Source organism: Ovis canadensis, chromosome 2, assembly GCF_042477335.2.
Source record: "Ovis canadensis isolate MfBH-ARS-UI-01 breed Bighorn chromosome 2, ARS-UI_OviCan_v2, whole genome shotgun sequence".
Taxonomy (NCBI): Eukaryota; Metazoa; Chordata; class Mammalia; order Artiodactyla; family Bovidae; genus Ovis; species Ovis canadensis.
Genome location: NC_091246.1, coordinates 67058796 through 67083147, shown reverse-complemented (window position 1 = coordinate 67083147; position 24352 = coordinate 67058796). Strand labels below are relative to the sequence as shown.

At 42.4% G+C, this 24352-nt stretch overlaps 1 protein-coding gene across 4 annotated transcripts in view; it reads left to right on the top strand.

Annotated features, from left to right (window-relative positions):
* Positions 1-24352, top strand: part of MAMDC2 (MAM domain containing 2) — a 211437-nt gene that overhangs the window by 40404 nt on the left and 146681 nt on the right. The window contains exons 2-3 of one of the 4 annotated variants that reach the window (XM_069574104.1): positions 5463-5600; positions 8005-8118. In XM_069574104.1, the coding sequence (XP_069430205.1) occupies positions 5567-5600; positions 8005-8118 (148 nt within the window). In that variant the 5' untranslated portion in view covers positions 5463-5566. Of the gene's footprint in view, positions 1-5462; positions 5601-7358; positions 7668-7857; positions 7926-8004; positions 8119-24352 lie in introns of those variants that run through there. The other 3 variants (XR_011253932.1, XM_069574103.1, XM_069574105.1) reach the window with 3 other exon arrangements.

Genomic DNA, 24352 nt, shown 5'->3' with positions numbered 1-24352 from the left:
ACTTCCAAACTCATTCTATGAGGCCACCATCACCCTAATACCAAAACCTGACAAAGATGCCACACACAAAAAAAGAAAACTACAGGTTAATATCACTGATGAACATAGATGCAAAAATCCTTAACAAAATTCTAGCAAACAGAATCCAACAACACATTAAAAAGATCATACATCATGACCAAGTGGGCTTTATCCCAGGGATGCAAGGATTCTTCAATATCTGCAAATCAATCAATGGAAGACACCACATTAACAAATTGAAAAATAAAAGCCATATGATTTTCTCAATAGATGCAGAGAAAGCCTTTGACAACATTCAACATCCATTTATAATAAAAACACTCCAGAAAGCAGGAATAGAAGGAACATACCTCAACATAATAAAAGCTATATATGACAAACCCACAGCAAACATTATCCTCAATGGTGAAAAACTGAAAGCATTTCCCCTAAAGTCAGGAACAAGACAAGGGTGCCCACTCTCACCACTACTATTCAACATAGTTTTGAAAACTTTGGCCACAGCAATCAGAGCAGAAAAAGAAATAAAAGAAATCCAAATTGGAAAAAAAGAAGTAAAACTCTCACTGTTTGCAGATGACATGATCCTCTACATAGAAAACCCTAAAGACTCCACCAGAAAATTACTAGAGCTAATCAATGGATATAGTAAAGTTGCAGGATATAAAATCAACACACAGAAATCCCTTGCATTCCTATACACTAATAATGAGAAAATAGAAAGAGAAACTAAGGAAACAATTCCATTCACCATTGCAACGAAAAGAATAAAATACTTAGGAATAAATCTACCTAAAGAAACAAAAGACCTATATATAGAAAACTATAAAACACTGGTGAAAGAAATCAAAGAGGACACTAATAGATGGAGAAATATACCATGTACATGGATCCAAAGAATCAATATAGTGAAAATGATTATACTACCCAAAGCAATCTATAGATTCAATGCAATCCCTATCAAACTACCAATGGTATTTTTCACAGAGCTAGAACAAAGAATTTCACAATTTGTATGGAAATACAAAAAACCTCAAATAGCCAAAGCAATCTTGAGAAAGAAGAATGGAACTGGAGGAATCAACCTGCCTGACTTCAGGCTCTACTACAAAGCCACAGTCATCAAGACAGTATGGTACTGGCACAAAAGCAGAAATATAGATCAGTGGAACAAAATAGAAAGCCCAGAGATAAATCGATACACCTATGGACACCTTATCTTTGACAAAGAAGGCAAGAATATACAATGGATTAAAGACAATCTCTTTAACAAGTGGTGCTGGGAAAACTGGTCAACCACTTGTAAAAGAATGTAACTAGAACACTTTCTAACACCATACACAAAAATAAACTCAAAACAGATTTAAAGATCTAAATGTAAGACCAGAAACTATAAAACTCCTAGAGGAGAACATAGGCAAAACACTCTCTGACATAAATCACAGCAGGATCCTCTATGACCCACCTCCCAGAATATTAGAAATAAAAGCAAAAATAAACAAATGGGACCTAATTAAACTTAATATCTTCTGCACAACAAAGGAAATTATAAGCAAGGTGAAAAAACAACCTTCAGAATGGGAGAAAATACTAGCAAATGAAGCAACTGACAAAGAATTAACCTCAAAAATATACAAGCAACTCCTACAGCTCAACTCCAGAAAAATAAACGGCCCAATCAAAAAATGGGCCAAAGAACTAAATAGACATTTCTCCAAAGAAGACATACAGATGGCTAACAAACATGAAAAGATGCTCAACATCACTCATTATTAGAGAAATGCAAATCAAAACCACAATGAGATACCATTTCACACCAGTCAGAATGGCTGTGATCCAAAAGTCTACAAGCAATAAATGCTAGAGAGAATATGGAGAAAAGGGAACCCTCTTACACTGTTGATGGGAATGCAAACTAGTACAGCCACTATGGAGAACAGTGTGGAGATTCCTTAAAAAACTGGAAATAGAACTGCCTTTTGACCCAGCAATCCCACTGCTGGGCATACACACCAAGGAAACCAGAATTGAAAGAGACACATGTACCCCGATGTTCATCACAGCACTGTTTATAATAGCCAGGATATGGAAGCAACCTAGATGTCCATCAGCAGATGAATGGATAAGAGAGCAGTGGTACATATACACAATGGAGTATTACTCAGCCATTAAAAAGAATACATTTGATCAGTTCTAATGAGGTGGATGAAACTGGAGCCTATTATACAGAGTGAAGTAAGCCAGAAAGAAAAACACCAATAGAGTATAATAATGCATATATATGGAATTTAGAAAGATGGTAACAATAACCCTGTATGTGAGATAGCAAAAGAGACACAGATGTATAGAACAGTCTTTTGGACTCTGTGGGAGAGGGCGAGGGTGGGATGATTTGGGAGAATGGCATTGAAACATGTATATTATCATATGTGAAATGAATCGCCAGTCCAGGTTCGAAGCATGATACAGGATGCTTCGGGCTGGTGCACTGGGATGACCCAGAGGGATGGGATAGGGAGGGTCGTGGGATGGGGGTTCAGGATAAGGAACACATGTACAACCATGGCTGATTAATTTCAATATATGGCAAAAGCAATACAATATTGTAAAGTGAAAAAAAAAAAGAAAGAAAGAAAAAAAAATAAAACAGAAACGAAAATTTTTTTATAGGTATGTAGGAAAAAAAAACAAACAAAAACCTGTGTCTCCTGTGTGTTCTTGCATTAGCAGGCGTATTCTTTACCATTGAGCCTCCTGGGAAGCCCCATATTATATGGACACTTGCCATTAATTTAGGCCCACCCCATTATCCAGGATTATCACATCTCAAGATCCCTAACTTAATTACATCTATATGGCCCTCTTTCCAGATAAGGTCACATCCACACCTTCTAGGATGTAAACATGTCTTTTTAGGGGGGCTACCATTCAACCCCCTATCCTACCTAATGTTTATTGAGTGCTTTCTAAAATCAGAGCTTTATGTGTGATACTTGATTATTCAGTTAAGCTATATCTTGGAGGGAGAGGCCCAGGAAGTTCTTTCCTTGGGGCCTTATGCTGTTTTCCCAAGTAATGTGGCAGTGAATGGCCCTATGGCTTCATGATTAGTGACAGAAGAAGGTGGGTTGACACACATAGTTTCTAGATTTTTCCAGATTCCCTCCTTGACCCTCTCCGTGTACAATATCTTTTCCCTTCTCTGCAAAATGTCTTCCAGAAAGGACTTGTCCCAGCTGCTGGGAGTGTTGTCATCAAACAGCCTTCACCGGTTAGCACCTTCAGGTTGGCCTCCATGAGGAGGGCTGCCTCATTGGAGTTCACTGTCCCAGTGTGGGCCACATCGAGTGACAGACGAAGGCTGTGGTACAAAGAGCTGCGCCCTTTTAACCTTCAGTTCAGTTCAGTTCAGTTCAGTTCAGTTCAGTCGCTCAGTCGTGTCCGACTCTATGCGACCCCATGAATCGCAGCACGCCAGACCTCCCTGTCCATCACCAACTCCCGGAGTTCATTCAGACTCACGCTTAGGGTAAGTCAAATGGGCCATTTAAACCCCAAAATTTCTTGTGGGATCAGAAGGGCTTCAAGGGACTTGCATTTCGTTGTCACTTCTCCCTGGGCCAAATCCTTCTTCCACTTTCCACAGACGTGGAGCCCAAAGGCGCCCCCTAGTGAACATTCTCTGCACTAAACTCCAACTCAGACCCTTGCTGCTCAGAATTCCCAGGCTGTGCCCATGTCAAAGGGTCATTTGTTATTGGGATCATGCAGTTATATGTGAAATAGAAATTTTACTCCAACTAATTTTGCACTTGTGTGTAATGATTCCGTTTCTGTAGGTGGCAATAAATGATGTCACTTTTAAGAATTATATTTTAAAATTTTTGGAGATCTCTTTAGGGGTTTGCAATTTTTCATTTTGTTAACACTGAGGACATGCAGATGACTATAAGGCAATCCTAAAGCTTTGAAAGATTCCATATGTACTTGGGGGAAAGGAACACTAGTTTGATAGTTGCTAAAAATGTATTTAGTTGAAAATAGTGGTTTGAAGTTTCAACTGGATTCATATCCACCTTTAAATGTTTAAGTAACTTGATGAAACTGATATTTGTCACCATCTGTGAGCAAGAAATAAGAAAAGAAGGAAAAAGGAGACAGGTTACTGTCTAGATTGAGAAGGTGAGAAGATAGACTTTTTGCATAAATCTATCTGAGTTTGAGTCTTGTCTCTACCATTCGCTGTTACTGAACTCTGCACCTCAGTTTCTTTATCTATTAATGGTGATAATAATGATGCATACCCCACAGAGTTTTTGAGAAAATTAGATAAGATTATCTATCTAAAATGTTTATGCTAGTAAGCATGATAACTGTAATTTATTATTATTAGGTACTTCCTGATGTAAAGCATATAAATACACACACCAAACAAATTTTAGATCATTTATGTCACTGTCTACAGAAAACTCAAAACAAACACACACAAAAACTTGTCTAAACATATTTTTAAAGAGTTTTTCTTATTAGAGAGAAGGCTTTTAAGTTTTCTTCTCCTGGTGACATCTGCATCAAGACCTTGAGGTTGTGCAGGTGTGGGTCATGTGGCTCTCCCAGGAAGATCATTTCAAACAGAGGGAATCAGTTCAGTTCAGTTGCTCAGTCGTGTCAGACTCTTTGCAACCCCATGAATCGCAGCACACCAGTCCTCCCTGTCCATCACCAACTCCCGGAGTTCACCCAAACTCACGTCCATTGAGTCGGTGATGCCATCCAACCATCTCATCCTCTGTCGTCCCCTTCTCCTCCTGTCCCCAATCCCTCCCAGCATCAGGGTCTTTTCAAATGAGTCAACTCTTCGCATGAGGTGGCCAAAGTATTGAAGTTTCAGCTTCAGCATCAGTCCTTCCAATGAACACCCAGAACTGATCTCCTTTAGGATGGACTGGTTGGCTCTCCTTGCAGTTCAAGGGACTCTCAAGAGTCTTCTCTAACACCACAGTTCAAATGCATCAATTCTTTGGCGCTCAGCTTTCTTTATGGTCCAACTCTCACATCCATACATGACTACTGGAAAAACCATAGCTTTGACTAGATGGACCTTTGTCAGAAAAGTAATATCTCTGCTTTTGAATATGCTATCTAGGTTGGTCATAACTTTCCTTCCAAGGAGTAAGCGTCTTTTAATTTCATGGCTGCAATCACCATCTGCAGTGCAAAATTCTGAGAGGACACCTAGACTATGTTTAAGGACCAGCCAGGAAATTCATGAGGCTGGAGGGGACTAAGCATGGCAGATGAAGTTAGAGATATAAAGGGGTAGGGACAGGTTCTGTAGACCTGATAGGCCCTTGTGAAGATTTTGGGGTTTGCTAAGTAACTGATGGGCTTGTTAGGAGTCTGGGGCCAAGGAATGACATGGCCCAATTTCTGTATTAAAGGGATGCCCTGACAACTGTGTTAAAAATGGAATGGAGGTGCATGAAGCGGAAGAAGCAAGAAGACCACCTTCCAGAAGCTACTGTAGCATCCCTGGCAAACAGCAATGGCAGCTTCAGTCACCATGGGAATAGAGAATGGTCAGTACCTACTACGTTTTGAATCCTGAACTGACAGAATTTGGTAATGTCCTGAGAAGAAGAGAAGAGTTAAGGGTAACTCTTACATATTTTTTCTGAGCAGCTGAAGGAGAAAGTTTCCTTTAACTGAGATGAGGAAGATGCAGGGGAGTTAGTGGGCCATCTGGACTAGAAATGTCTGTTGGGGAGATATTGGGCTATAGGTGGTGTTTCAAACTATGAGACTGGATGAAATCACTGAAGAAGTGAGGAGAGAGGGCAACAAGAGTTGAAATAACAGAACTTGGAGGCAACCTAATATCCAAGGGGTCAGAGAGAGAAATAAAGAAATAGCACAAAGACTGAAGAACAAGGAGAGTCTGGAAACCAAGTGGAAGCATGTGCGCAGGGCTCTGGTGGTTAAACAAGAGTTTGTTAAGCCAGTGGTCTTCAAAGTGTGGTCCCAGACTAGCAGGGTCAACATATAGAAACTTGTGAGGAATGTGCAGAATTTTGCACCCTAAGCTTAAGCTATTGAATCAGAAACTCTGATGCTGGGTTTCTGAAATACCTTAAGATTTGGGAGAATGGCATTGAAACATGTATAATATCGTATATGAAATGAATCGCCAGTCCAGGTTCAATGCATGATACTGGATGCTTGGGGCTGGTGCACTGGGACAACCCAGAGGGATGGTATGGGGAGGGAGGAGGGAGGGGGGTTCAGGATGGGGAACACGTGTATACCTGTGGCGGATTCATGTTGATGTATGGCAAAACCAATACAATATTGTAAAGCAATTAACCTCCAATTAAAATAAATAAATTTATATTAAAAAAAAAGATTTAAGAACCATTGCCCTAGTCATACAGTTGCCTACCCAATATTATAAACAGCATTAAGACCCTCACCCTACCATCACCACTTTCTTTGCTGGAAGAAAATATTTTTAAAGACCCACTTAGTGCTTAAGGGAACTGTGTAGCCAGTGGGTATTAGGGAGGGAGTAACCCCCTTCCTAACATCACTACTCCCATCTCTCATGTCCCAGTTTAGAAACTTTCTACTAATTTATCATGACTCTTTGGAGAAGAGGAATGCCCCCATTTTAGGGACCGAGGCAATGCTGAGCACCAGGCATGCCAGACATTCCATGGCTAAATAAAAGTGTGTGTATGGGGGGTCGGCATTCCAAGGTTAGCATTAATGGGCCATAAATGCTGAACTCCTAGATAGATATAAACCTTATTCCACTCGACACAACACTTTCCAAATTTTCCTCTAGGTTTTCCTAAGAGAATTCCACCCTTTTCCGTCCTGAGGAAAAAAGGTTAAAATTAGGGCCAGTCCTGCAGGACTGGCATTCCAGATAGAGAGAGGCTGTACCCAGAAATAAGCTGGTTCCCACTGCGGATGGGAGGGGCGGGGCGCCTCCAGCCCCAACTCATCCCCAGGGGCTCCTGGGACGCCTGCCCTCTCCAGCGGCTGACAGGGGTCTGGTCCCAAGCGTCAAGAATCCCAGAGAGATGATATGGGGAGGGAGGTGGGAGGGGGGTTCAGGATTGGGAACACGTGTACACCCGTGGCGGATTCATGTTGATGTATGGCAAAACCAATATAGTATTGTAAAGTAAAATAAAGTTAAAAACAATACAAAGGTTAAAGAAAAAGAAAAAAAAAAGAAGCCGAACCGTGTCACTGCCTCCCGACCTCTCCTGTCCCAGCCAGTCCTGGCTGGCTTTTCAAAAGTGTGCAGTTGTCTCCTCCCCGCCCAGCCCCATCCTCGCGCAGGACCAGCTGTGCGGCCGGCTTCACTTGGGACGCAAGCTGCCTCGCGGCTGCAGCTCAGGAAGCGCCGCTCCCAGTTCAGGCACCTTCAGCCCTCCATTCGGCTCCCGAGCCGCGGTGCAAAGTTGGGCAGCTTCGAGTGCTCTTTGCCTCTGATTTCTCCCTCCCCCGGTTCGAGGTGCCTCTGCTTCCCACGCTCCTTCCACCGGGAGCAGCCTGTCCCGGCGGGCTGGCGGTTCGCTCCTCTGTCCAGTCCTCCCCGACCATGCTGTTCAGGAGCGTCCTCCTGGCAGTGCAAGGTAAGGCCTGGACCCGGGGGCTATCCCCGTGGGGCGCTTTCGTAACCCTCTCCCAATCCTGCAGCCCCGGTAGTCCAGCTTGCGGTCCTGGGCTGGGCCATCTAAGGGTGCCTACGGACAGCGTCTCAGCAGCCGTTTATGTCCCTCCCCAGCCCAGCGGCTGCGCACAGGTCCTGCCGTGGAAGCTCCCGGGGCGGGGGCGGCAGTAGCACATCCCTCTCCCGCCCCATCTTGGACGCCTTCCTCCACTTTCACCAGGTAGTTCCCCAGGGTGCCCTGAGTTGCTGCCAACGCTCCCCAGACCCAGCCCGAATTGAAACTCGCTTTGTATCCACAGCACTGCAGCTTGCCAGTACCCTGGACCTGCCCGCGGGGTCCTGCACCTTCGAGGAGAACACCTGCGGCTTTGACTCGGTGTTCGAGTTCCTGCCGTGGATTTTAAATGAGGAAGGTAAGGGGCTCGTGCACAGGGGCCCAACCTGAACATTTTTGGCTGGGTGGCTCTTTTGCATGAAAGTGAAAGTTGCTCAGTCGTATCCAACTCTTTGTGACCCCATGAACTATATAATCCATGGAATTCTCTAGGCCAGAATACTGGGGTGGGTAGCCTTTCCCTTCTCCAGGGGATTTTCCCAACCCAGGTCTCCCGCGTTGCAGGCGGATTCTTTACCAGCGGAGCCACAAGGTAAGCCCTTTCCGCATGGATAATGTTATTATCTTGGAGTTACATACTCTCGGGAGAAAAAGTGTGTCATGGATCATCTTTCCAGTTCTCAGCTGTGCTGCATGAATGGCCAATGACGAGATGGGGGTTGGGTGGGGCGTCCTTTGTTTACCTGGCCCTTGGCGAGAAGCGCTGAGATTTCGCCCCTCCCCCCTACTCCCTAATGAAAGGGAGAAAGGGGACACAGCTGATGCTTGTCTCCCACCAGCTATGTGCCCTCTGCAGGTCAACAGGCTCTCTCGTCCTCAGTAGACACCTTTGTGAGTTGGGCAAGTTGGGTGAGATAAGTTTTCCTTTCATCCTGCAGAAACGGTGGTGCTGCTCCTCTGTGATGAGACCTCAGTGTGAACCTCACGTTTGTGTTGTGCTTGACAGCGTTTTGTTGCATGACATCATCCTCATATTATTGTTGATTTATAATTCAGCACTTGGCAAAAGAGGAAACCGAGTGTATGGCTATGTGTCTGAGGTCACTCAGCTGGCTTGCATTGGTCATTGCCTCACTGCTCATACAGTTTGGGGTCTAGTGACAAAGTTTAAATGTGGGATCTTAAATGTGATACAGTTTTTTGCCCTTTATTTATTTAGTAAATATATATTTCTACTTCTTTCCTTTCTTTTGCTTGTGCCACCCCATTCAGAAGCCTGATGTCCCAGGTCACCGGGACTGGAAAATAGCCTCCTTTAAAAAATGCTGCAGCATAAAAGAGATCAGTTAATCTCCTTCCCCTCTCAGTTGTCTTCAGGCCCCCAGATTATCTAACCTCCCTGGAGAAGGTGGGGGCCCAGAACCCCTGCTCAGGATGTATAAAGTGTCATCACAGCTTTTCTGCCTCAGGCTTATCCTTGGGGTTTTGCATATTTTAGCTTCCCTGACGTTGGCAGGAAGGTGATGTTAACCCCAGTTTCCAGAGGAGGGAATCTCAGTCTTAGAATATTTAGACAACTGGCCCACGTACCAAGGTAATCAGTCAGTGGCCAACTCTGAACTGACTAGATCAGGGAAAAAAACAGGAGGAAACTACACAGTAGTAAACGTTATTTATTGCCAACACTTGCTAAGTCTTCAGTACCAGATACTTAAGGATAGCTGGAAAAAAATCAATTCCTGATTTATTATTTGAGGAATTCCTACCTTGCTGATTGCCGTAGGGAAATCTCTTTCATCTCATCACCCTACTCCTTTCCCTGTTCTGATTGTGTGTGAAGCATGTTGAGCAATGGCCTGGACCACACAACGGGCTTTGGAGAGCATTATTCTCTAGCACAGTGCTTTAGCTGCATCAGAATTATCTGGGATGGGCGGGGGAGGGGGGGGGTTGTGGTGGTATTAAAACACAGATTGCTGGGCCTCACCTCTGAGTTTCAGAGTCTGTGGGTCTGGAAGGGTGCTGAGAATTTGCATACCTAGTAAGTACTTAGGTGATGTTGCTAGTCAGGAGATCACACTTTGAGAATCACTGACTTACACATCCCCCTACCTCTGCTGGTGGCTCTGCGCAGGGCTAGGACCAGGGTAAAAGAGCCACTTGCATGACCCTGAGAGTGAAAACCTCCTTCAATCTTGTGCCCTAGACACCCCTTTTGCTTCACCCTAGTCTGGCACTGAGAAAAGGAAATCAGCATCACCCCTTAATCCAGGAGCCTCAGTCCTGTGCCCCCATTGTCAGGCCTCTGTCAGGATGGTGGCCCCAGGCAGCCTGCTCCTGGGTCAGTGGGCAGGCCACATCCCGCCACACTCAACTGCTGTCCAGACCCACAGGAAGTACTCTCTGCTGAGTTGGCACCTCTGCACCAGTGGCAGTTTAACAGTGCCCCTCCAGGAAAACAGGAAGATGCTTATAGGGGAAGGTGATTGCGGTTTACAGCGTATAATGAAGGCACTGTTGCTTTCCTCTTTGCTTTCTTTCTAACATCTAACAGTCACTGCTTTCTGGCTCAAGGCTGGGACTCCTGGCTTGGCTGGGGGAAGGTAATTCAGTCGCCTCTGAGCATTTCTATGGGAGCAGGCCCATTAGGCTTCTGTCCTTATAGATCGTGTTTTTCAGTGGCCAGAATTTGGATGTAGCAGTCCACCCCAGAGGTGCAGTGAGGTAGGTGTGTGCCAGCTGCCGTGGTTGCCTCCTGAGAAGGCATCACTAAGAATTTCTATTATAAACCCATTGCTAGGTTGGTAAATTAAAGATAATGAAATTTTTCCAAGCTGAAATTTGGCAAGCTGTTCGCCAGCCTTTCTGCAAATTTACTTCAGCTGGCTGTAAAAACCCTTTGAAACTAGTTCCATCCACCTCTGTGTGTTGCATGGCAGCATAGAGCTGTAAGTTTCAGTGACTTTTGCCTAAAGAATTTGGAACACAAATAGCGCTTTCTTTGATGTCCTTGGTCAGTAGGTTAATTTATGGTGGAGCAATCAATGCTAAAGCCCAGTGAAGAGGGTTAAGTGGAGAAACAAATTTAGAATTTCATTCCCTGATAGCTCAGTTGGTAAAGAATCTGCCTACAGTACAGGAGACCTGGGTTCGATTCCTGGGTTGGGAAGATCCCCTGGAGAAGGGAATGGCAACCCACTCCAGTATTCTTGCCTGGGGAATCCCATGGACAGAGAAGCCTGGTGAGCTGCAGTCCATGGGGTTGCAAAGAGTCAGACACCACTGAGCGATTAACACCTTTGCCTTTTTAGGATAGGAGATTCACATCAGGAGTTGTCTCAAAATACCTCCCAGCTGCCCAAAATTGTATGTGAGGTCCACCCCTTTGATTTATTTAGTGTATTAGGTCTCTAAGCCTTTCTAGTTACAATTCCAGTATCCCTAGCTCATGGCCATTTTGAAATATGCTTGATCTCCTTTCACAAAATGGATGAGTTTTGACAAGGCAATGTGTTGACTTGATTGCGCTCCACCATGGAGGGTGCCCCCGGGGAACAGAGGATGGCATCAGAGTAGCTGAGCATGTACTAGAACCTAGTCTCATCTACTTTCCAGTTTTGGCAATGTGGTCTTGTTTTCTTGACTTACCTCCATGTTTTTGGTAGAATATTTTCATTTTCTCTCACTTGTCAAGGCAAGTGAGATTGTATCAGAATCAAACTTTGAAATTGCTTCTAAGATTTAGGTTTGAATTAAGTCCTGGAAAGAAGAGACCTATTTTATCCTATAAAAATCTTCATTCATTCATTATCTCAAAAAATCTTTATTCACAGTTCAGAGAATATTCGAACCCCTTTAACAGTCATCCTCAGCAGAAATCAAGATTGTCAGTTCCACTTGCCCAGTGCCAGCTGTGGGGGCCGAAGCCCTTCGGCTGAGGATTCTTGGAGACTGTAAAGCTGGCCTCACATCAGAATAGTCATGATTCAGATTAGCCATTGGATGGATTTTGGCTTTGTTCTGATTTTTGGGCACCTCGGTTTAGTATCTTTAAGCTGGCTCTGTGAGGAAGTCATTGGAGGAACTGCAGGAGGAAGAGAGTAAAATCCAAATCCAGGCACTACTCGTTTATTAGAAGTTTGGGGCACTAAAGCACCCCAGAGAGTAAGGCAGATGTGGACATACGTCAGGTAAAAAAGGAAATTCAAAACACTTGTTGTAGAGGAGGTGGTTTTTTCCTACAGCAGTGGGGGTCAAGGTTTGAGGAAATGTCTAATACAGGAAGAATTTGGATGATATTTGTACCTCGGAGCAAGTGATAGTATCTGTGGCAGGCTGGCCAGCTAGACGTTTGCATTAACCAAGGGGGTGAGAGTAGGGTGGTGGGGTGGTGGTAGAGTGTGCTGAAATCTCAATGTAAGTACATGCCTTTTTCTCTTCCTGTCACCCTCCTTTCTTCACCAAACCCCTTACTTCTCTCTTAAGGACACTTACAGTCACTTGGTCAGCTGAGTTTCAGCTTTTTACTCAGTCATGTGCTAGTTATTATTAATAGTGATAAATCCTGCGTGATATTTCTTGAGGCCCAGCTAAAGCCAAAGTCTGGTCAGGATCCCAAAGACCTTCCTGAAGGAGAATGATCAGTCTTCCCTTTCTGCAGATTATAGCTCTTTTCCTGATTCTGGGAGAATGGCTCAGCATCCCACTCTGACATCACCCTGAGTTCATCCAGGGAATTCCCATCCTCTGGACCTGTTTGAACCTGCATCACCTCTGCTGGTTGGTCTCTTGACACCCTCTCTGCTGAAGCACAGCCCCCACATTGTGCAAAGGCTGGGAGCAGCACAAGACTGAGGTGTTACCTGTATGCCTCTTGGAGAAAGAGTCGACCTCAAGCCACATTCTTCCTGCAGTGCCACAAGGGATTCCTGGGCCCACCCAGGCTACTTCTGATGTCCAGTCGAACCTGGCTCTTGTGAGCTGTGCCTAAGCATGACCTCAGTTGTGTGCTGGCTCTGCCCAGCATCCTAGATCCTAGGGCTGGGCCATGGAGTTCACCCAGTACAACCTCCTCATTTTATGGAGGAGCACACTGGAGCCCAGAAAGGCTCAGCATTAATCAGGCTCTATATTGATGCTGCTGGTGCCTTCTAGGAGGCCCCTGAGCTCTCAACCCCTCAGTTTTGGGGCATGTTCCTAACCCTTGGCCTCCATATCAATCTGAGTTCCCAGGTTGTCTTACATGGCTCCTCCACTTGGGACTTAACCTACCTGGACTGGTAATCTCTCCCTGCTCCTCCCTGCCATGACTCACTTCTCTGAACATAGGCACTGTCTAGCCAGCCTTCTTCCTATCAAAGCCAACACCCAGTCTGGGTCTTCTCTACTCAGGTTAGAATTGCTGAATGGGAAGTTGCTACCTAGTTCCTGGCCTGATCCCTAACAAGGTGTCCTGGATTTGGGATGTTTGCCTTCTCATAATCACAGAAGTCAGCTATGGTCACAATATATTGGGAGGAAAAAGTAATCTCTTGTCATAGGACTTTCTGCTTTTATTGTCATCTTCAAATCTCTTAGCATGCAAGCAACCCCCATGTTTTATGACTTGCATTTTGGGATATGGTATTCATAAAAAATCCTGGTTCTTAAAATAACAGAACCTTTTTGGTAGGTCATCTCAGTAACAGTCCTAATTCTGTCTTATTAAATAGCATTTGATTTTTAAGAAGTTGATTAAAATGCATGTATGTTAATAGAAGTGGTGGGTATCTCGATGCATAAGATCAGCAGACAATTGAATGTGTCTTGGGCATTTTGACATGGCATCACCAACTTGATGGACATAAGTTTGAGCAAGCTCCAGGAGCTGGTGATAGACAGGGAAGCCTGGCGTGCTGCAGTCCATGGGGTCACAGAGTCGGATGCAACTGAATGACTAAACTGAACTGAACTGAGCATTTTGGTTGGTCAACCCTGATTTTCACCTCTGCCAATTATCCCACCACTCTCCCTCAATTTCTCTTGTGTGTGTCTTAATCAACTCAGTCATATAAGTGTATTCATACATTCAGATCTAGGCTCTTGCGGTGTTTGATTATATGTTTAATTTTATACATATGTAGGTATGTGTATGAAATATCTAGAGAAAGAAGGTGGTGCTGAACACAGAACATATTGCTGGTGATAAATGAGGAAGTTATTTAAGAGCAAAGAACTTCCACAGTATATCAGAAATTTCTATCATATCCATTGTGTGTGTGTGTTCAGTCGCTTAGTCTTGTCCAACTCTTTGCAACCCTGTGGACTGTAGCCTGCTAGTTTCCTTTGTCCAAGGAATTTTCCAGGCAAGAACACTGGAGTGGGTTGCTATTTCCTATGCCAGGGGATCTTCTGGACCCAGGGATTGAGCCTGCGTCTCTTGTGTCTCCTACATTGGCAGGTGGATTCTTTATCACTGAGCCCCCTGGGGAGCCCATCATATCCATTAGGCCATAACCTAATTAAGTAAAGCATAATGTCACACCTAATATCAACAAAGCACTCCTGACAAAAATAGAAATTTATCGAGAAATTCTTACACCTATGCCAATGGTTCTTAACTCTGACTGGACATTAAAATCACCTAAATTTTTCTTTAAAAATGGTTGTACGCAGGCCCTACCACAAGAGATTCTGATTTACTTGACCACATACAGGGCCAGACTTGGCACTGTTAACAAACAGACATTAGTAGATGAACAAACTCCCTATGTGATTCTGATACGTGGCCAGGGTTGAGGACAGTGACCAGAAGAATGGCCAACTCCTCCTTCCTCTCCCCAGCCAGATGTAGAAAGAAGGAACGTGCTGTTACTAAGGATCCTTTAATGATTACCGATTGCCAATAGAATAAAGTACAAACTGCCTAGCTTGGCACTCAGGGGCCTTTGTAATTTACCCTCAGTTATATTTTTATTCCTCCCCCCCCCCCCCCGTTAATCCCCAACATGCTCTTCACTCAATGAGCTCTTTACTTTCTCGCCTCCTTGCTCTATTTGTGCTGTTCTGTACATCCCTGTTATCCTGCTTTTTCATTCCCTGGCTCCATCCTGGCCTATTTAAATCTATCTGTGCTTTAATGTATGGCTCTTTTTTGAAATAGTCCTTGAGTTTCCCAAGTAAATAAACTTCTCCCTTTCCCCTTTGTTTCCCCTTCCCATGGCTCTCTTCACTTTCCATTTTGTAAATCTTCTTCTTAGTGTCTCCTTATTGGAGTCCCCACCTCTTCACCTCATCTGAGTTATGCTTTGAGAACAGGGATCACATACTTCCCACAGCACCTGACAGTGTGTGGTATCAACGAACATTTTGAATTTAATCAATCTCGAAAGCGCTTATTGAGATCAATTTCTTTAAAAAAAAAAAAAAAAGTTCCTGACATTTTCCCCTGTAAAGAAAGAGGTTGTGTTTAATAATCCTTCCTACCATAAGACTTCAAAGACTTTGGAGTCTTCTGTTGCAATTTCCAAATATAACAGTGAAGCAGTATTTCAGTTTACCTCACCAATACATGATCTGTTTCATCCCTGACATACCAATGGACAAATAGCCCTTGGATTATTTACCCATCAGGACTGCCTGAGTCCTTTGATCCTCTGCCATCACAAACAATCATAGTGCAACCTGGAGAGAGACACTGATGGTCTAAAAAGTATTTTTGGCAAAAGATGATCAAACTTTGGACTAGCTATTGAGAGCTGTTGTTTCTAAGGAACTCATGTGGGAGACATAAATAGTACCTACCCTGATGGGTAAAAGCATACAGGGATATTTGTCTGTTACTTGAAGAAAGGAATCTTCCATACTGATGTGACTTATGGAGAAATTCAGTGACGTCTGCAAAAATATTTGCTTTTTCTACCTTGTGAGACATTTATCTGTGTTTTTAGGGAGGGTTCTGAGTTTATGAATAAAATAAAACAAGTGGTATCATGCCATAATTTCATAGTATCATGAATGAATCATATCTTTTACAAAAAACACTTCTAAAGAATATTCATTCTTTCAACACATATTTGCATACCCACTATCCGTCAGGCACTATGTTGGTTGTTGGAGTACAGATAGTACATGGAATACATTCACAGTCATGATCCCCGCCGTTTGCAGGCACCTTAGACCAACAGGAGCAAACAAAAATCTGTAATTATGATAGAGAGCAAAAGGAATTGTATACTAGCCCAGGATCTTCATTGCAAACAGCATAAGTAGACTGTTTAAATTAAGTGCAAAAGAAGTTTATTGGAAGGGTATCAGTTAGCTCTTCGAATCAGCAGGAAGTCTAGAGATCTGAGTTACATTTGGGCAAGAGTAAAGAGATATAATGTGTTGGCGAGATCCCACTGAAGGAACCATTTGTGTGACTTTGCCATGATTGTTTACTATTGCACCTCTGGACCTGCCTGTTCATTATACTGTAGACAAGAAGCAGTGTGATGCAGTCTGCTCTCCAGTTCAGTAGCTGAGAAAAGGGTTGATTTGAGGAAGACAAGATGATAATGGGAAGGCTAGATAGGGAACTATGCAGTGGTTCAGCTAAGAGATGATGAGGCTTGAAACAGGAAAAAGGGAGTAGGGGTAAAAGGGAGAGTAAATAAAGCATGAGAACAGGGACTCATCTGGCAGGACTTGCTTATTGATTGGGTGGGAGTAATGAGTCAGATAGAGAGTGACTTCCAGATTTCTAGTTTGGGCAGACATATGTTTGAGGGTGTCAACAGTTGAAAAATTTCAGAAGGAAAGTTGTATTAGAGTAGAAGAAGGTGTGTTCAATTCTGAGTTACCTGGGAAACATCCAGGTGGAGGTGTTGAGCAGGACTCTGATGCAAGAAGCTGAAAGTCAGGAACAGTCTGGGTAGGACTATTCCCACTATGGCTGTGGGAATCTTCAGTGTAAAGATGGTGGTTGAAACCTTGAGTATAGACAAGATTCCCCCAAAGAGAATGTAGAAAGTGAAGATAGCAGGAAGCTGAAGGTGGAGCCTTAAATTCATGTTTAAGGATCAGGCATAGGAAGGAGATGGCGGAAAAAAGGAAACAGAAGGAACTTTAGACATAGAGGAGGAGAATTTAAAAAATACAGGGCCACAAAAGCCAAAGGACTTTGTAGGGTCAAAAGGAGGAGGTGATGAACAGGGCCCAGGGAAGCCGAGAGGTGGGCGCTCTACGACTTGCCTGTTGAAAATAACAGTTAGGTGCTCACATGAGTGAAGTGTCAGTAAAGCGCTCAGGACAGACCCTACATGCCCTGGTGGAAGAATGAAGGGAGAGTGTTGACAGCGGAGCTCTCAGCAAAGAAGTTCAATGTTCCCTGTTTCTCAGAAAGAGGTTTACCCATACCTCCGAAGAAACTTGTGATGAAGGAGTTTTTGTTTTTCTTTTCCTTGTTTCTTAGGAAGACTTGTGCCTGTTTGTAGAGTGAGAGGAAAGGATTAGTCAAGAAAGAAAGTTCAGGAGAGAGTAGGACCTCCTCACTAGCCCTAGAGTAGACCCAGTTTCCACTTTGACAATTTGGAAACCTCAAGAATATTTCTTTAAAAAAATATATTTATTTATTTTTGGCTGCATCAGGTCTTCATCGCAGCATACGGGATCTTTCATTGTGGTGTGCGGGTTTCTCTAGTTCTGTCACAGTCTTAACTGCCCCGCAGTATGTGGGATCTTAGTTCCCTGACCAGGGATCAAAGCAATGTGGATTCTTAACCACTAGACCACCAGGGAAGTCCCAAGAACATACAGATTTCTTCAACTGGCATAACCCAAGAACCGTCCATTGAGTGGCTTGATAACATTTGTGTCAGCTTCAAAATGTGTGACATTTTATTCCTATTGTAAATCTAGAGGGTATAGGAAATTGGGCTGAATCTGCGGTAGTTAGGATGCATCCTGGAACTTACTTAATAAAAAGCAAAACCAAACCTTTAGAAGTTACAGAATGTTTGGGTATTGGGAAACTTTAACAGCGTAGCATATTGTATTTCTGTGTTAGGAACGGTTCCCAGTGAGAAGTGTGAAGCGATACCTAGTGAAACCGTTACACGATAGCTTCCTGTGCCGCCATGGTTTGTGACCCATAGGTGGCATATCATGGTGCCTGTCTAGTATATTTATTGTCATTATCTGTAACCATCATAACAACCAACCATCCCCGAGGTGGTTATTATCAACATTTTACAGATGCGGAAGTAGGAGACACAGAGAGATGGAGGTAACATGCCCAGCGCCATACAGAGTCAGGATGTGGACCCAAGCATATCCAACTCAAAAGACTTGCGCCTCACTGGACCCTGGGCACCTTCCCATCAGAATAGGTTGATACCTTCATACTTCCAGAGGTCATCACCATGGGAGACAGACCTGAAAGATTCGTGCTTCCCTAGAGACAGTGGGAATCCTCTGCAAAATTCTCATGGTGTCCCAGCATTCCCACTCTGCCCTGGGTTTCAGGCCCCAGCTACAGCCAGCGTGCCTTCTATATGGTAGTAAGCCTTTGGAATCAAGCCAAGATAGGGAAATATACTTTTACTTATTTTTTCCATAATAGATTATAAAGTTTAATTTTGGAACTATTTGAGGATTCTCTTCTCAGTCCTCAGCATAATCTTGGCAGAGAACTTCAGGGAAAATTTACGACTTGACCTAAAATACTTTGGCAGTCTTAAGGAATACTCCTCAACTTCAAATTCATCTATTCCTACTGTGAACAAATTAAAAGAGTACACAGATAGATGTGTTTTTGCAAGCCAGTTGCCCCACTACACTACACGAGCACTTTGGTACTTATTCCATTACTCTTAACAGAATGGCAATATTGCTATCCAGCAACATTATACAATATTGTGATATATAACTTAGCTCTATGCTCAGAAAAATTTCCATTCCTTATTTGAAAAACTTTTGCCTCACTGCCAAGGAGAGCTGAAGTGTTATTTGGGGCCATGCTTGTAATGAAGATGACTTTAATATGCTCTAACTTCACCGAGAAGCTGCATTCTTGGCTTACCAATGTTTTATGACTAAAACCATATTGTCTGATATCATAACTTAATGTTTTCTTTTTTAAGCTTCTGCAGATTTCTTCTAATTTTGACTTTATGAAAAAAATGGGTAATAAACTGGAGTGTTTAAATTGTTTTGTGACTCTACATTAGCCCGTTTTAAAATACAAGCTTTATGGAAAGCCTTTGGCTTTCCACTATAAATCCTGAAAATTGGGAATAAGCATATGAAAATCTTTTTCCTTTTCCACAAATTCTGTTGCGGAAAATGTGAGTTATGCATTGGTACCTTTTTTAAAAAGAGAAAATACTGAAGAGTAGAACCTTTTGAACTCACATTTTAAAAGCTCTAATATATCATAGGTTACATGTTATCTTTGAAGATTTTCATCTTCATTGTCAACATGAAATAGTCAATAACCTACCTACATGTGGTTCTTTACTGAATCAGTTCAGTTCAGTTCAGTCACTCAGTCGTGTCCGACTCTTTGTGACCCCATGAACTGCAGCACACCAGGCCTCCCTGTCCATCAACAACTCCTGGAGTTCACCCAAACCCATGTCCCTTGAGTTGGTGATGCATCCAACCATCTCATCCTCTGTCATCCCCTTCTCCTCCTACCCTCAATCTTTCCCAGCATCAGGGTCTTTTCAAATAAGTCAGCTCTGAATATTGTATAATAAAAGAGAAATTATATTGAAGATAACATACCTGAAGATGCATAGTTTTGTCTTGGGTTTTAATTTGTTTTTTTGTCATTGAGGTGTAGTTGACATACAGTACTATATCAGTTTAAGGTGTATAGCATAATGATTTGACTTACATATGTATCATGAAATGATTACCGCAGTAAGGTTAATAAACACTCATCATCTCATATCAAATCAAAATAACAGGTAAAGAAATTTTTTTCCTTGTGATGTAAACACTTAGGATTTACTGTTTTAACTTTCCTGTGTAACATAGCAACAGCACTAATTATACCTATGCTGCGCATTACATTCCTAGTACTTTATCTTGTAGCTGGAAGTTTGTACCTTTTGACCATGTGTGTGTTTATTCACCAAGTCAGGTCCAACTCTTTGGGACCCCATGGACTGTGGTATGCCAGGCCTCCCTGTCCCTCACCATCTCTTAGACTTTGCCCAAGTTCGTGTCAATTGAATTGATGATGCCATCCAACCATCTCATCCTCTGTCACCCCCTTCTCCTTTTGCCTTCAATCATTCCCAACATCAGGGTCTTTTCCAGTAAGTCAGCTGTTCACATCAGGTGGTCAAAGTATTGGAGCTTCAGCTTCAGCATCAGTCCTTCCAGTGAATATTCAGGGATGATTGCCTTTGAAAGTGAAAGAGAAAGTCACCCTTTAGGATTGACCGTTCTGATCTCTTTGCTATCCAAGGGACTCTCAAGAGTCTTCTCCAGAACCACAGTTCGAAAGCATCAATTCTTTGACACTCTGGCTTCTTTATGGCCCTACTGTCACATTCATACATGACCAATGGAAAGACCATAACCTTTGGTGGCAAAGTGATGACTTTGCTTTTTAATACACTGCCTAGGTTTGACTACCTTCACCCAACTCCCCCTCCCTCCCAAACCCCACCTCTGGTGACTGCAAGTCTAGTCTCCTTTTCTATGAGTTTGTTTGTTTTTGAAGTATAATTGACCTACAACACTATGTGATTTCCTGTTGCACAACATAGTGTTTTGATAGTTTTTATATTACAAAATGATCACCACAGTAAGTCTAGTTACCATCTGCCGCTGTACATACATATTACAGTATTATTTACTGTATTCCGTACAGTGTACTTCCCAGGTGGTGCTAGTGGTAAAGAATCTGCCTACCAATTCAGGATGTGTAACAGACACAGGTTTTATCCCTAGGTCAGGAAGGTCCCCTGGAGAAACGATAGGCAACCCACTCCAGTATTGTTGCCTGGAGAATCCCATCCCAGGGACAGAGGAGCCTGGGGGGCTGCAGTCCTTAGGGTTGCAGAGTCAGACATGACTGAAGTGACTTAGCCTGCACTCTGCACTCTGCATTTCATCCCCATGACTTATTTGTTTTGTAGCTGAAAGTTTGTACCTCTTAATCTCCCTCACCTATTTCACTCATTCTCCTACCTCTCTCCCCTGTGACAACCACCTGTTAGTTCTGTGTATCTATAAATGGGTTTCTGTTTTGTTAGGTTTATTCATTTTTTTTAAGGTTCCACATATAGGTGAAATCATATGGTATTTTTCTGTTTTATCTCACTCAGCATAATATCCTCCAGGCCCATCCATGTTGTCACGTATAGCATTATTTTATTCTTTTTTATGACTGAGTAGTATTCCATTCTGCATACACCACATCTCCTTTATCCATTCATCTATTGATGGGCACTTAGGTTGCTTCCATATCTTGGCTACTAGGCATGCATGTGTCATTTTTAATCTTGCGCTTGTGAAATAGGACTTATTTGCTTTACATACACATAAACTCTAAAGAGTGTTCTGTAAAATGAGACTCTGAAAGCTATAGAGCATAAATTCCAGGTTTTTAAACCACTCCCATTATTTAAAAAAACATATCAATAATTATCAATGATGTCATGTTCCATTTTGACCCAGATGGGCCTCTTGTCTGTCAAGCATGCCATTAAGCGACTTTTGGAGAGGATGAAGGCAACCTGTTCGCTTCATAACAGCTGAAAACGGACAGCTTAGTTTTCAAAAAAGTTTCTCGGCCTCTCAGAATATCTCTCATGCCTCTTGCCTTTCTACGAACTCAGCTACTCACAATAAAAATTGCTGGGAGATGAAAAGGGTGTGAAATGGTTTATATCTTTAATTAATTCCATTCATTTGTCATTTTGGCGAGCAGGAAGTCATTCACAAGTTTGCGACAATATTCTGTCATAAAATAAGTTTGGACACATTAATGGGCGATCTCTTGCTGAGCATAATATTGGCCTAGTAGTCTAAGATTTGTTAGAAAATTAATGAGTCTTGGAAAAATAGATAACATTCACCATCATTCCATCCAAATGTGCAGTGAATCATGGCTTGCACAGTAGACACTGAATTTGACACTCAAGTGATTTAAGAACTTCTCCTTAGAAACACTGGACAAAGGAAAGATCCTGGAGAGTAAACAGCAGAGACTCAGAGTTCCAATCTCTTTTAGCCTTGATCACCAGTCACCAGCTGAATGACTTGCCATCAAGGTTTCCCTAGCCAAGCACTGAGGATGATGACTGGTGTATTTTATTTAAATATTTTGAAGAATGGACTCATCAATTTTTTTAATGTTTTTTTAACCATTTTTTAAATGTTTACCCATAGATCTTTTTTCATAAAGACCATTTGCAAGCATTTACTGAGCACTGGGTGAATGTGTTGGCATTGAGCCAGAAGACCCAGTAGATGAATAATGACAACTATTTTATCCAACACTTATTGGGCAGTTCTTATATACCAAGCACTTTGGTAGATGCCTTGCATGTATAATCTCACTGAATTCTTACAGTGACCCAGTGAGGAGATACTCACTACAGATGAAGAAACTGGGATTTAGAGTTTTTTGGTTTTTTTTTTTTTAACGTTCCCAAAGTCACAGAGCAGGTAAATGATGAAGCCTGGATTTTAACCTACATTTCTCTCCAAAGACTGGGAAAAGAATCATTCTGCCAGTTTGTTTCCACACTCTCCCTTAACATGGAGCCTCAAAGCATCTTTGGGATAGAAATAATAATGATACTTATAAGTAGCTAACTCTTAAATACTCATCTATATACTATTGGGGTCGCACAGAGTCGGACACAACTGAAGCGACTTAGCAGCAGCAGCATATACTATTCTATGTTTGATGTTATTAACTAATTTAATTGTCCCAACAGCTTAATGAGTTGAGTCTTATTTTCATTCTCATTTTAGGGTTAAGGGAAGTGAGGCATCCACAGGTAACATACCTGTAGTCACAGTGATCCCAGCTGGCGACACTATATTTTGTAACAGGTCTTCTGGCTCCAGTCTGTGTTCTGTGAAGGATATAGCAATTATAACATTCTTTTTTTTCCCACTGCACTTTGAGGTGAGAAGCTTTTCTCCTTAAGTTCTGATGTGAATGACTAAGAGAACCATATAAGGACATTCTTTCAGATTCTTTCATACACAAGGGCCCTATCACCAAATAAATTCTAATCTGAAGAAATTTTTAATCAGTCCTTTTCTTTAGAAATGGCATGGGACCCTGGGACAACAGAATTCCTGCCTGGTTCCAAGTTCTAAATGAGGTTACGATGGGAACTCCTGTGAGAGACTCATACTCCAGGCACCCCCATGACTGCCCCGCATTCTCTGGACAAATTCCAGTAGAATTTATGTTCCCTGATAATCTTACGGTCTTGTTTTGAAAATGTGTCAAGTATCCTCATACCAAGAAAAAGAAAAGAAATAGAAGTGTAATATTTGTCTTCTTGGGTTATGGAGCAAGGAGCTCAAATCAGTAGGGATATAAGCAGGAGACACCATATAAGCAGAAAGACAATGAAAATCCCTCATCCTTGGAACAAAGGCAACGAATGACCCCCTGATCAAACTTACTTTGTAAGTTAGCTAAAGAAATACATGCATCTCAGTCTCAAGGTTTTCTGTTTTTCTTTTCAGTCATGACTACATATTTATTTGTTTACTTTTTAATGTCGAATTACTTTTTAAAAAATTTTATTGAAGTACAGTTGATTTACAATGTTGTGTTAATTTCTTCTGTACAGCAAAGTACTCAGTTATACATCTATATGTAGAGAGAGAGAGATACATAGATTCTTTTTCATATTCTTTTCCACTATGGTTTGTCACAGATATTGTATATAGTTCCCTGTGCTATCCAGTAGGATACTGGTGTTTATCCATCTTGTGTATAACAGTTTGCCTCTGCTACTCCCAAACTCCCTTTCCTTCCCTCCGCTCCACCACCTGCTGCCATTCCTTGGCAACTGCAAGTCTGTTCTCTATATCTGTGAGTCTGTTCTTGTTTCATAGATACGTTGATTTGTGTCGTATTCTAGATTCCACATAAAAGTGATATTTGGTTTTGAGTTTTGACTGAAAATATAAAAACTTATGAGTAGTTAGCAGTGAAAGCATAGCCCTAGGCAGTTGATCAATGAGTTTATATCTGTCTATAAAATGCAAGGGCCTGATGGACATTATACTAAGAGGCTCAGTATTCAATTCTTAGATGATTGGTCAGTTGTTTATATGGTGCTATAATATATAGTATGGAAAATTATCTGTCAATGAGATCCTCAGGCATGAAATAATAATAATGACCATTTAGTCTCTATGCTGAAGATACTATGGCCATGTTATCTCCAAATCCTATTATAATTTTATATGATCCGTGTGGCCATCTCCATTTTAAAGACACAGCTGCTGAGAACCAGCAAGGTGACTCAGCCTGCCCCAGATCACACAGCCATAGCAGAATAGGTCCAGGTCTGTCTGTGCCAAAGCCAGTGTCTGTTCCATTGTCTTGCCACTGGGTGTCTGACACTGGATTTGAT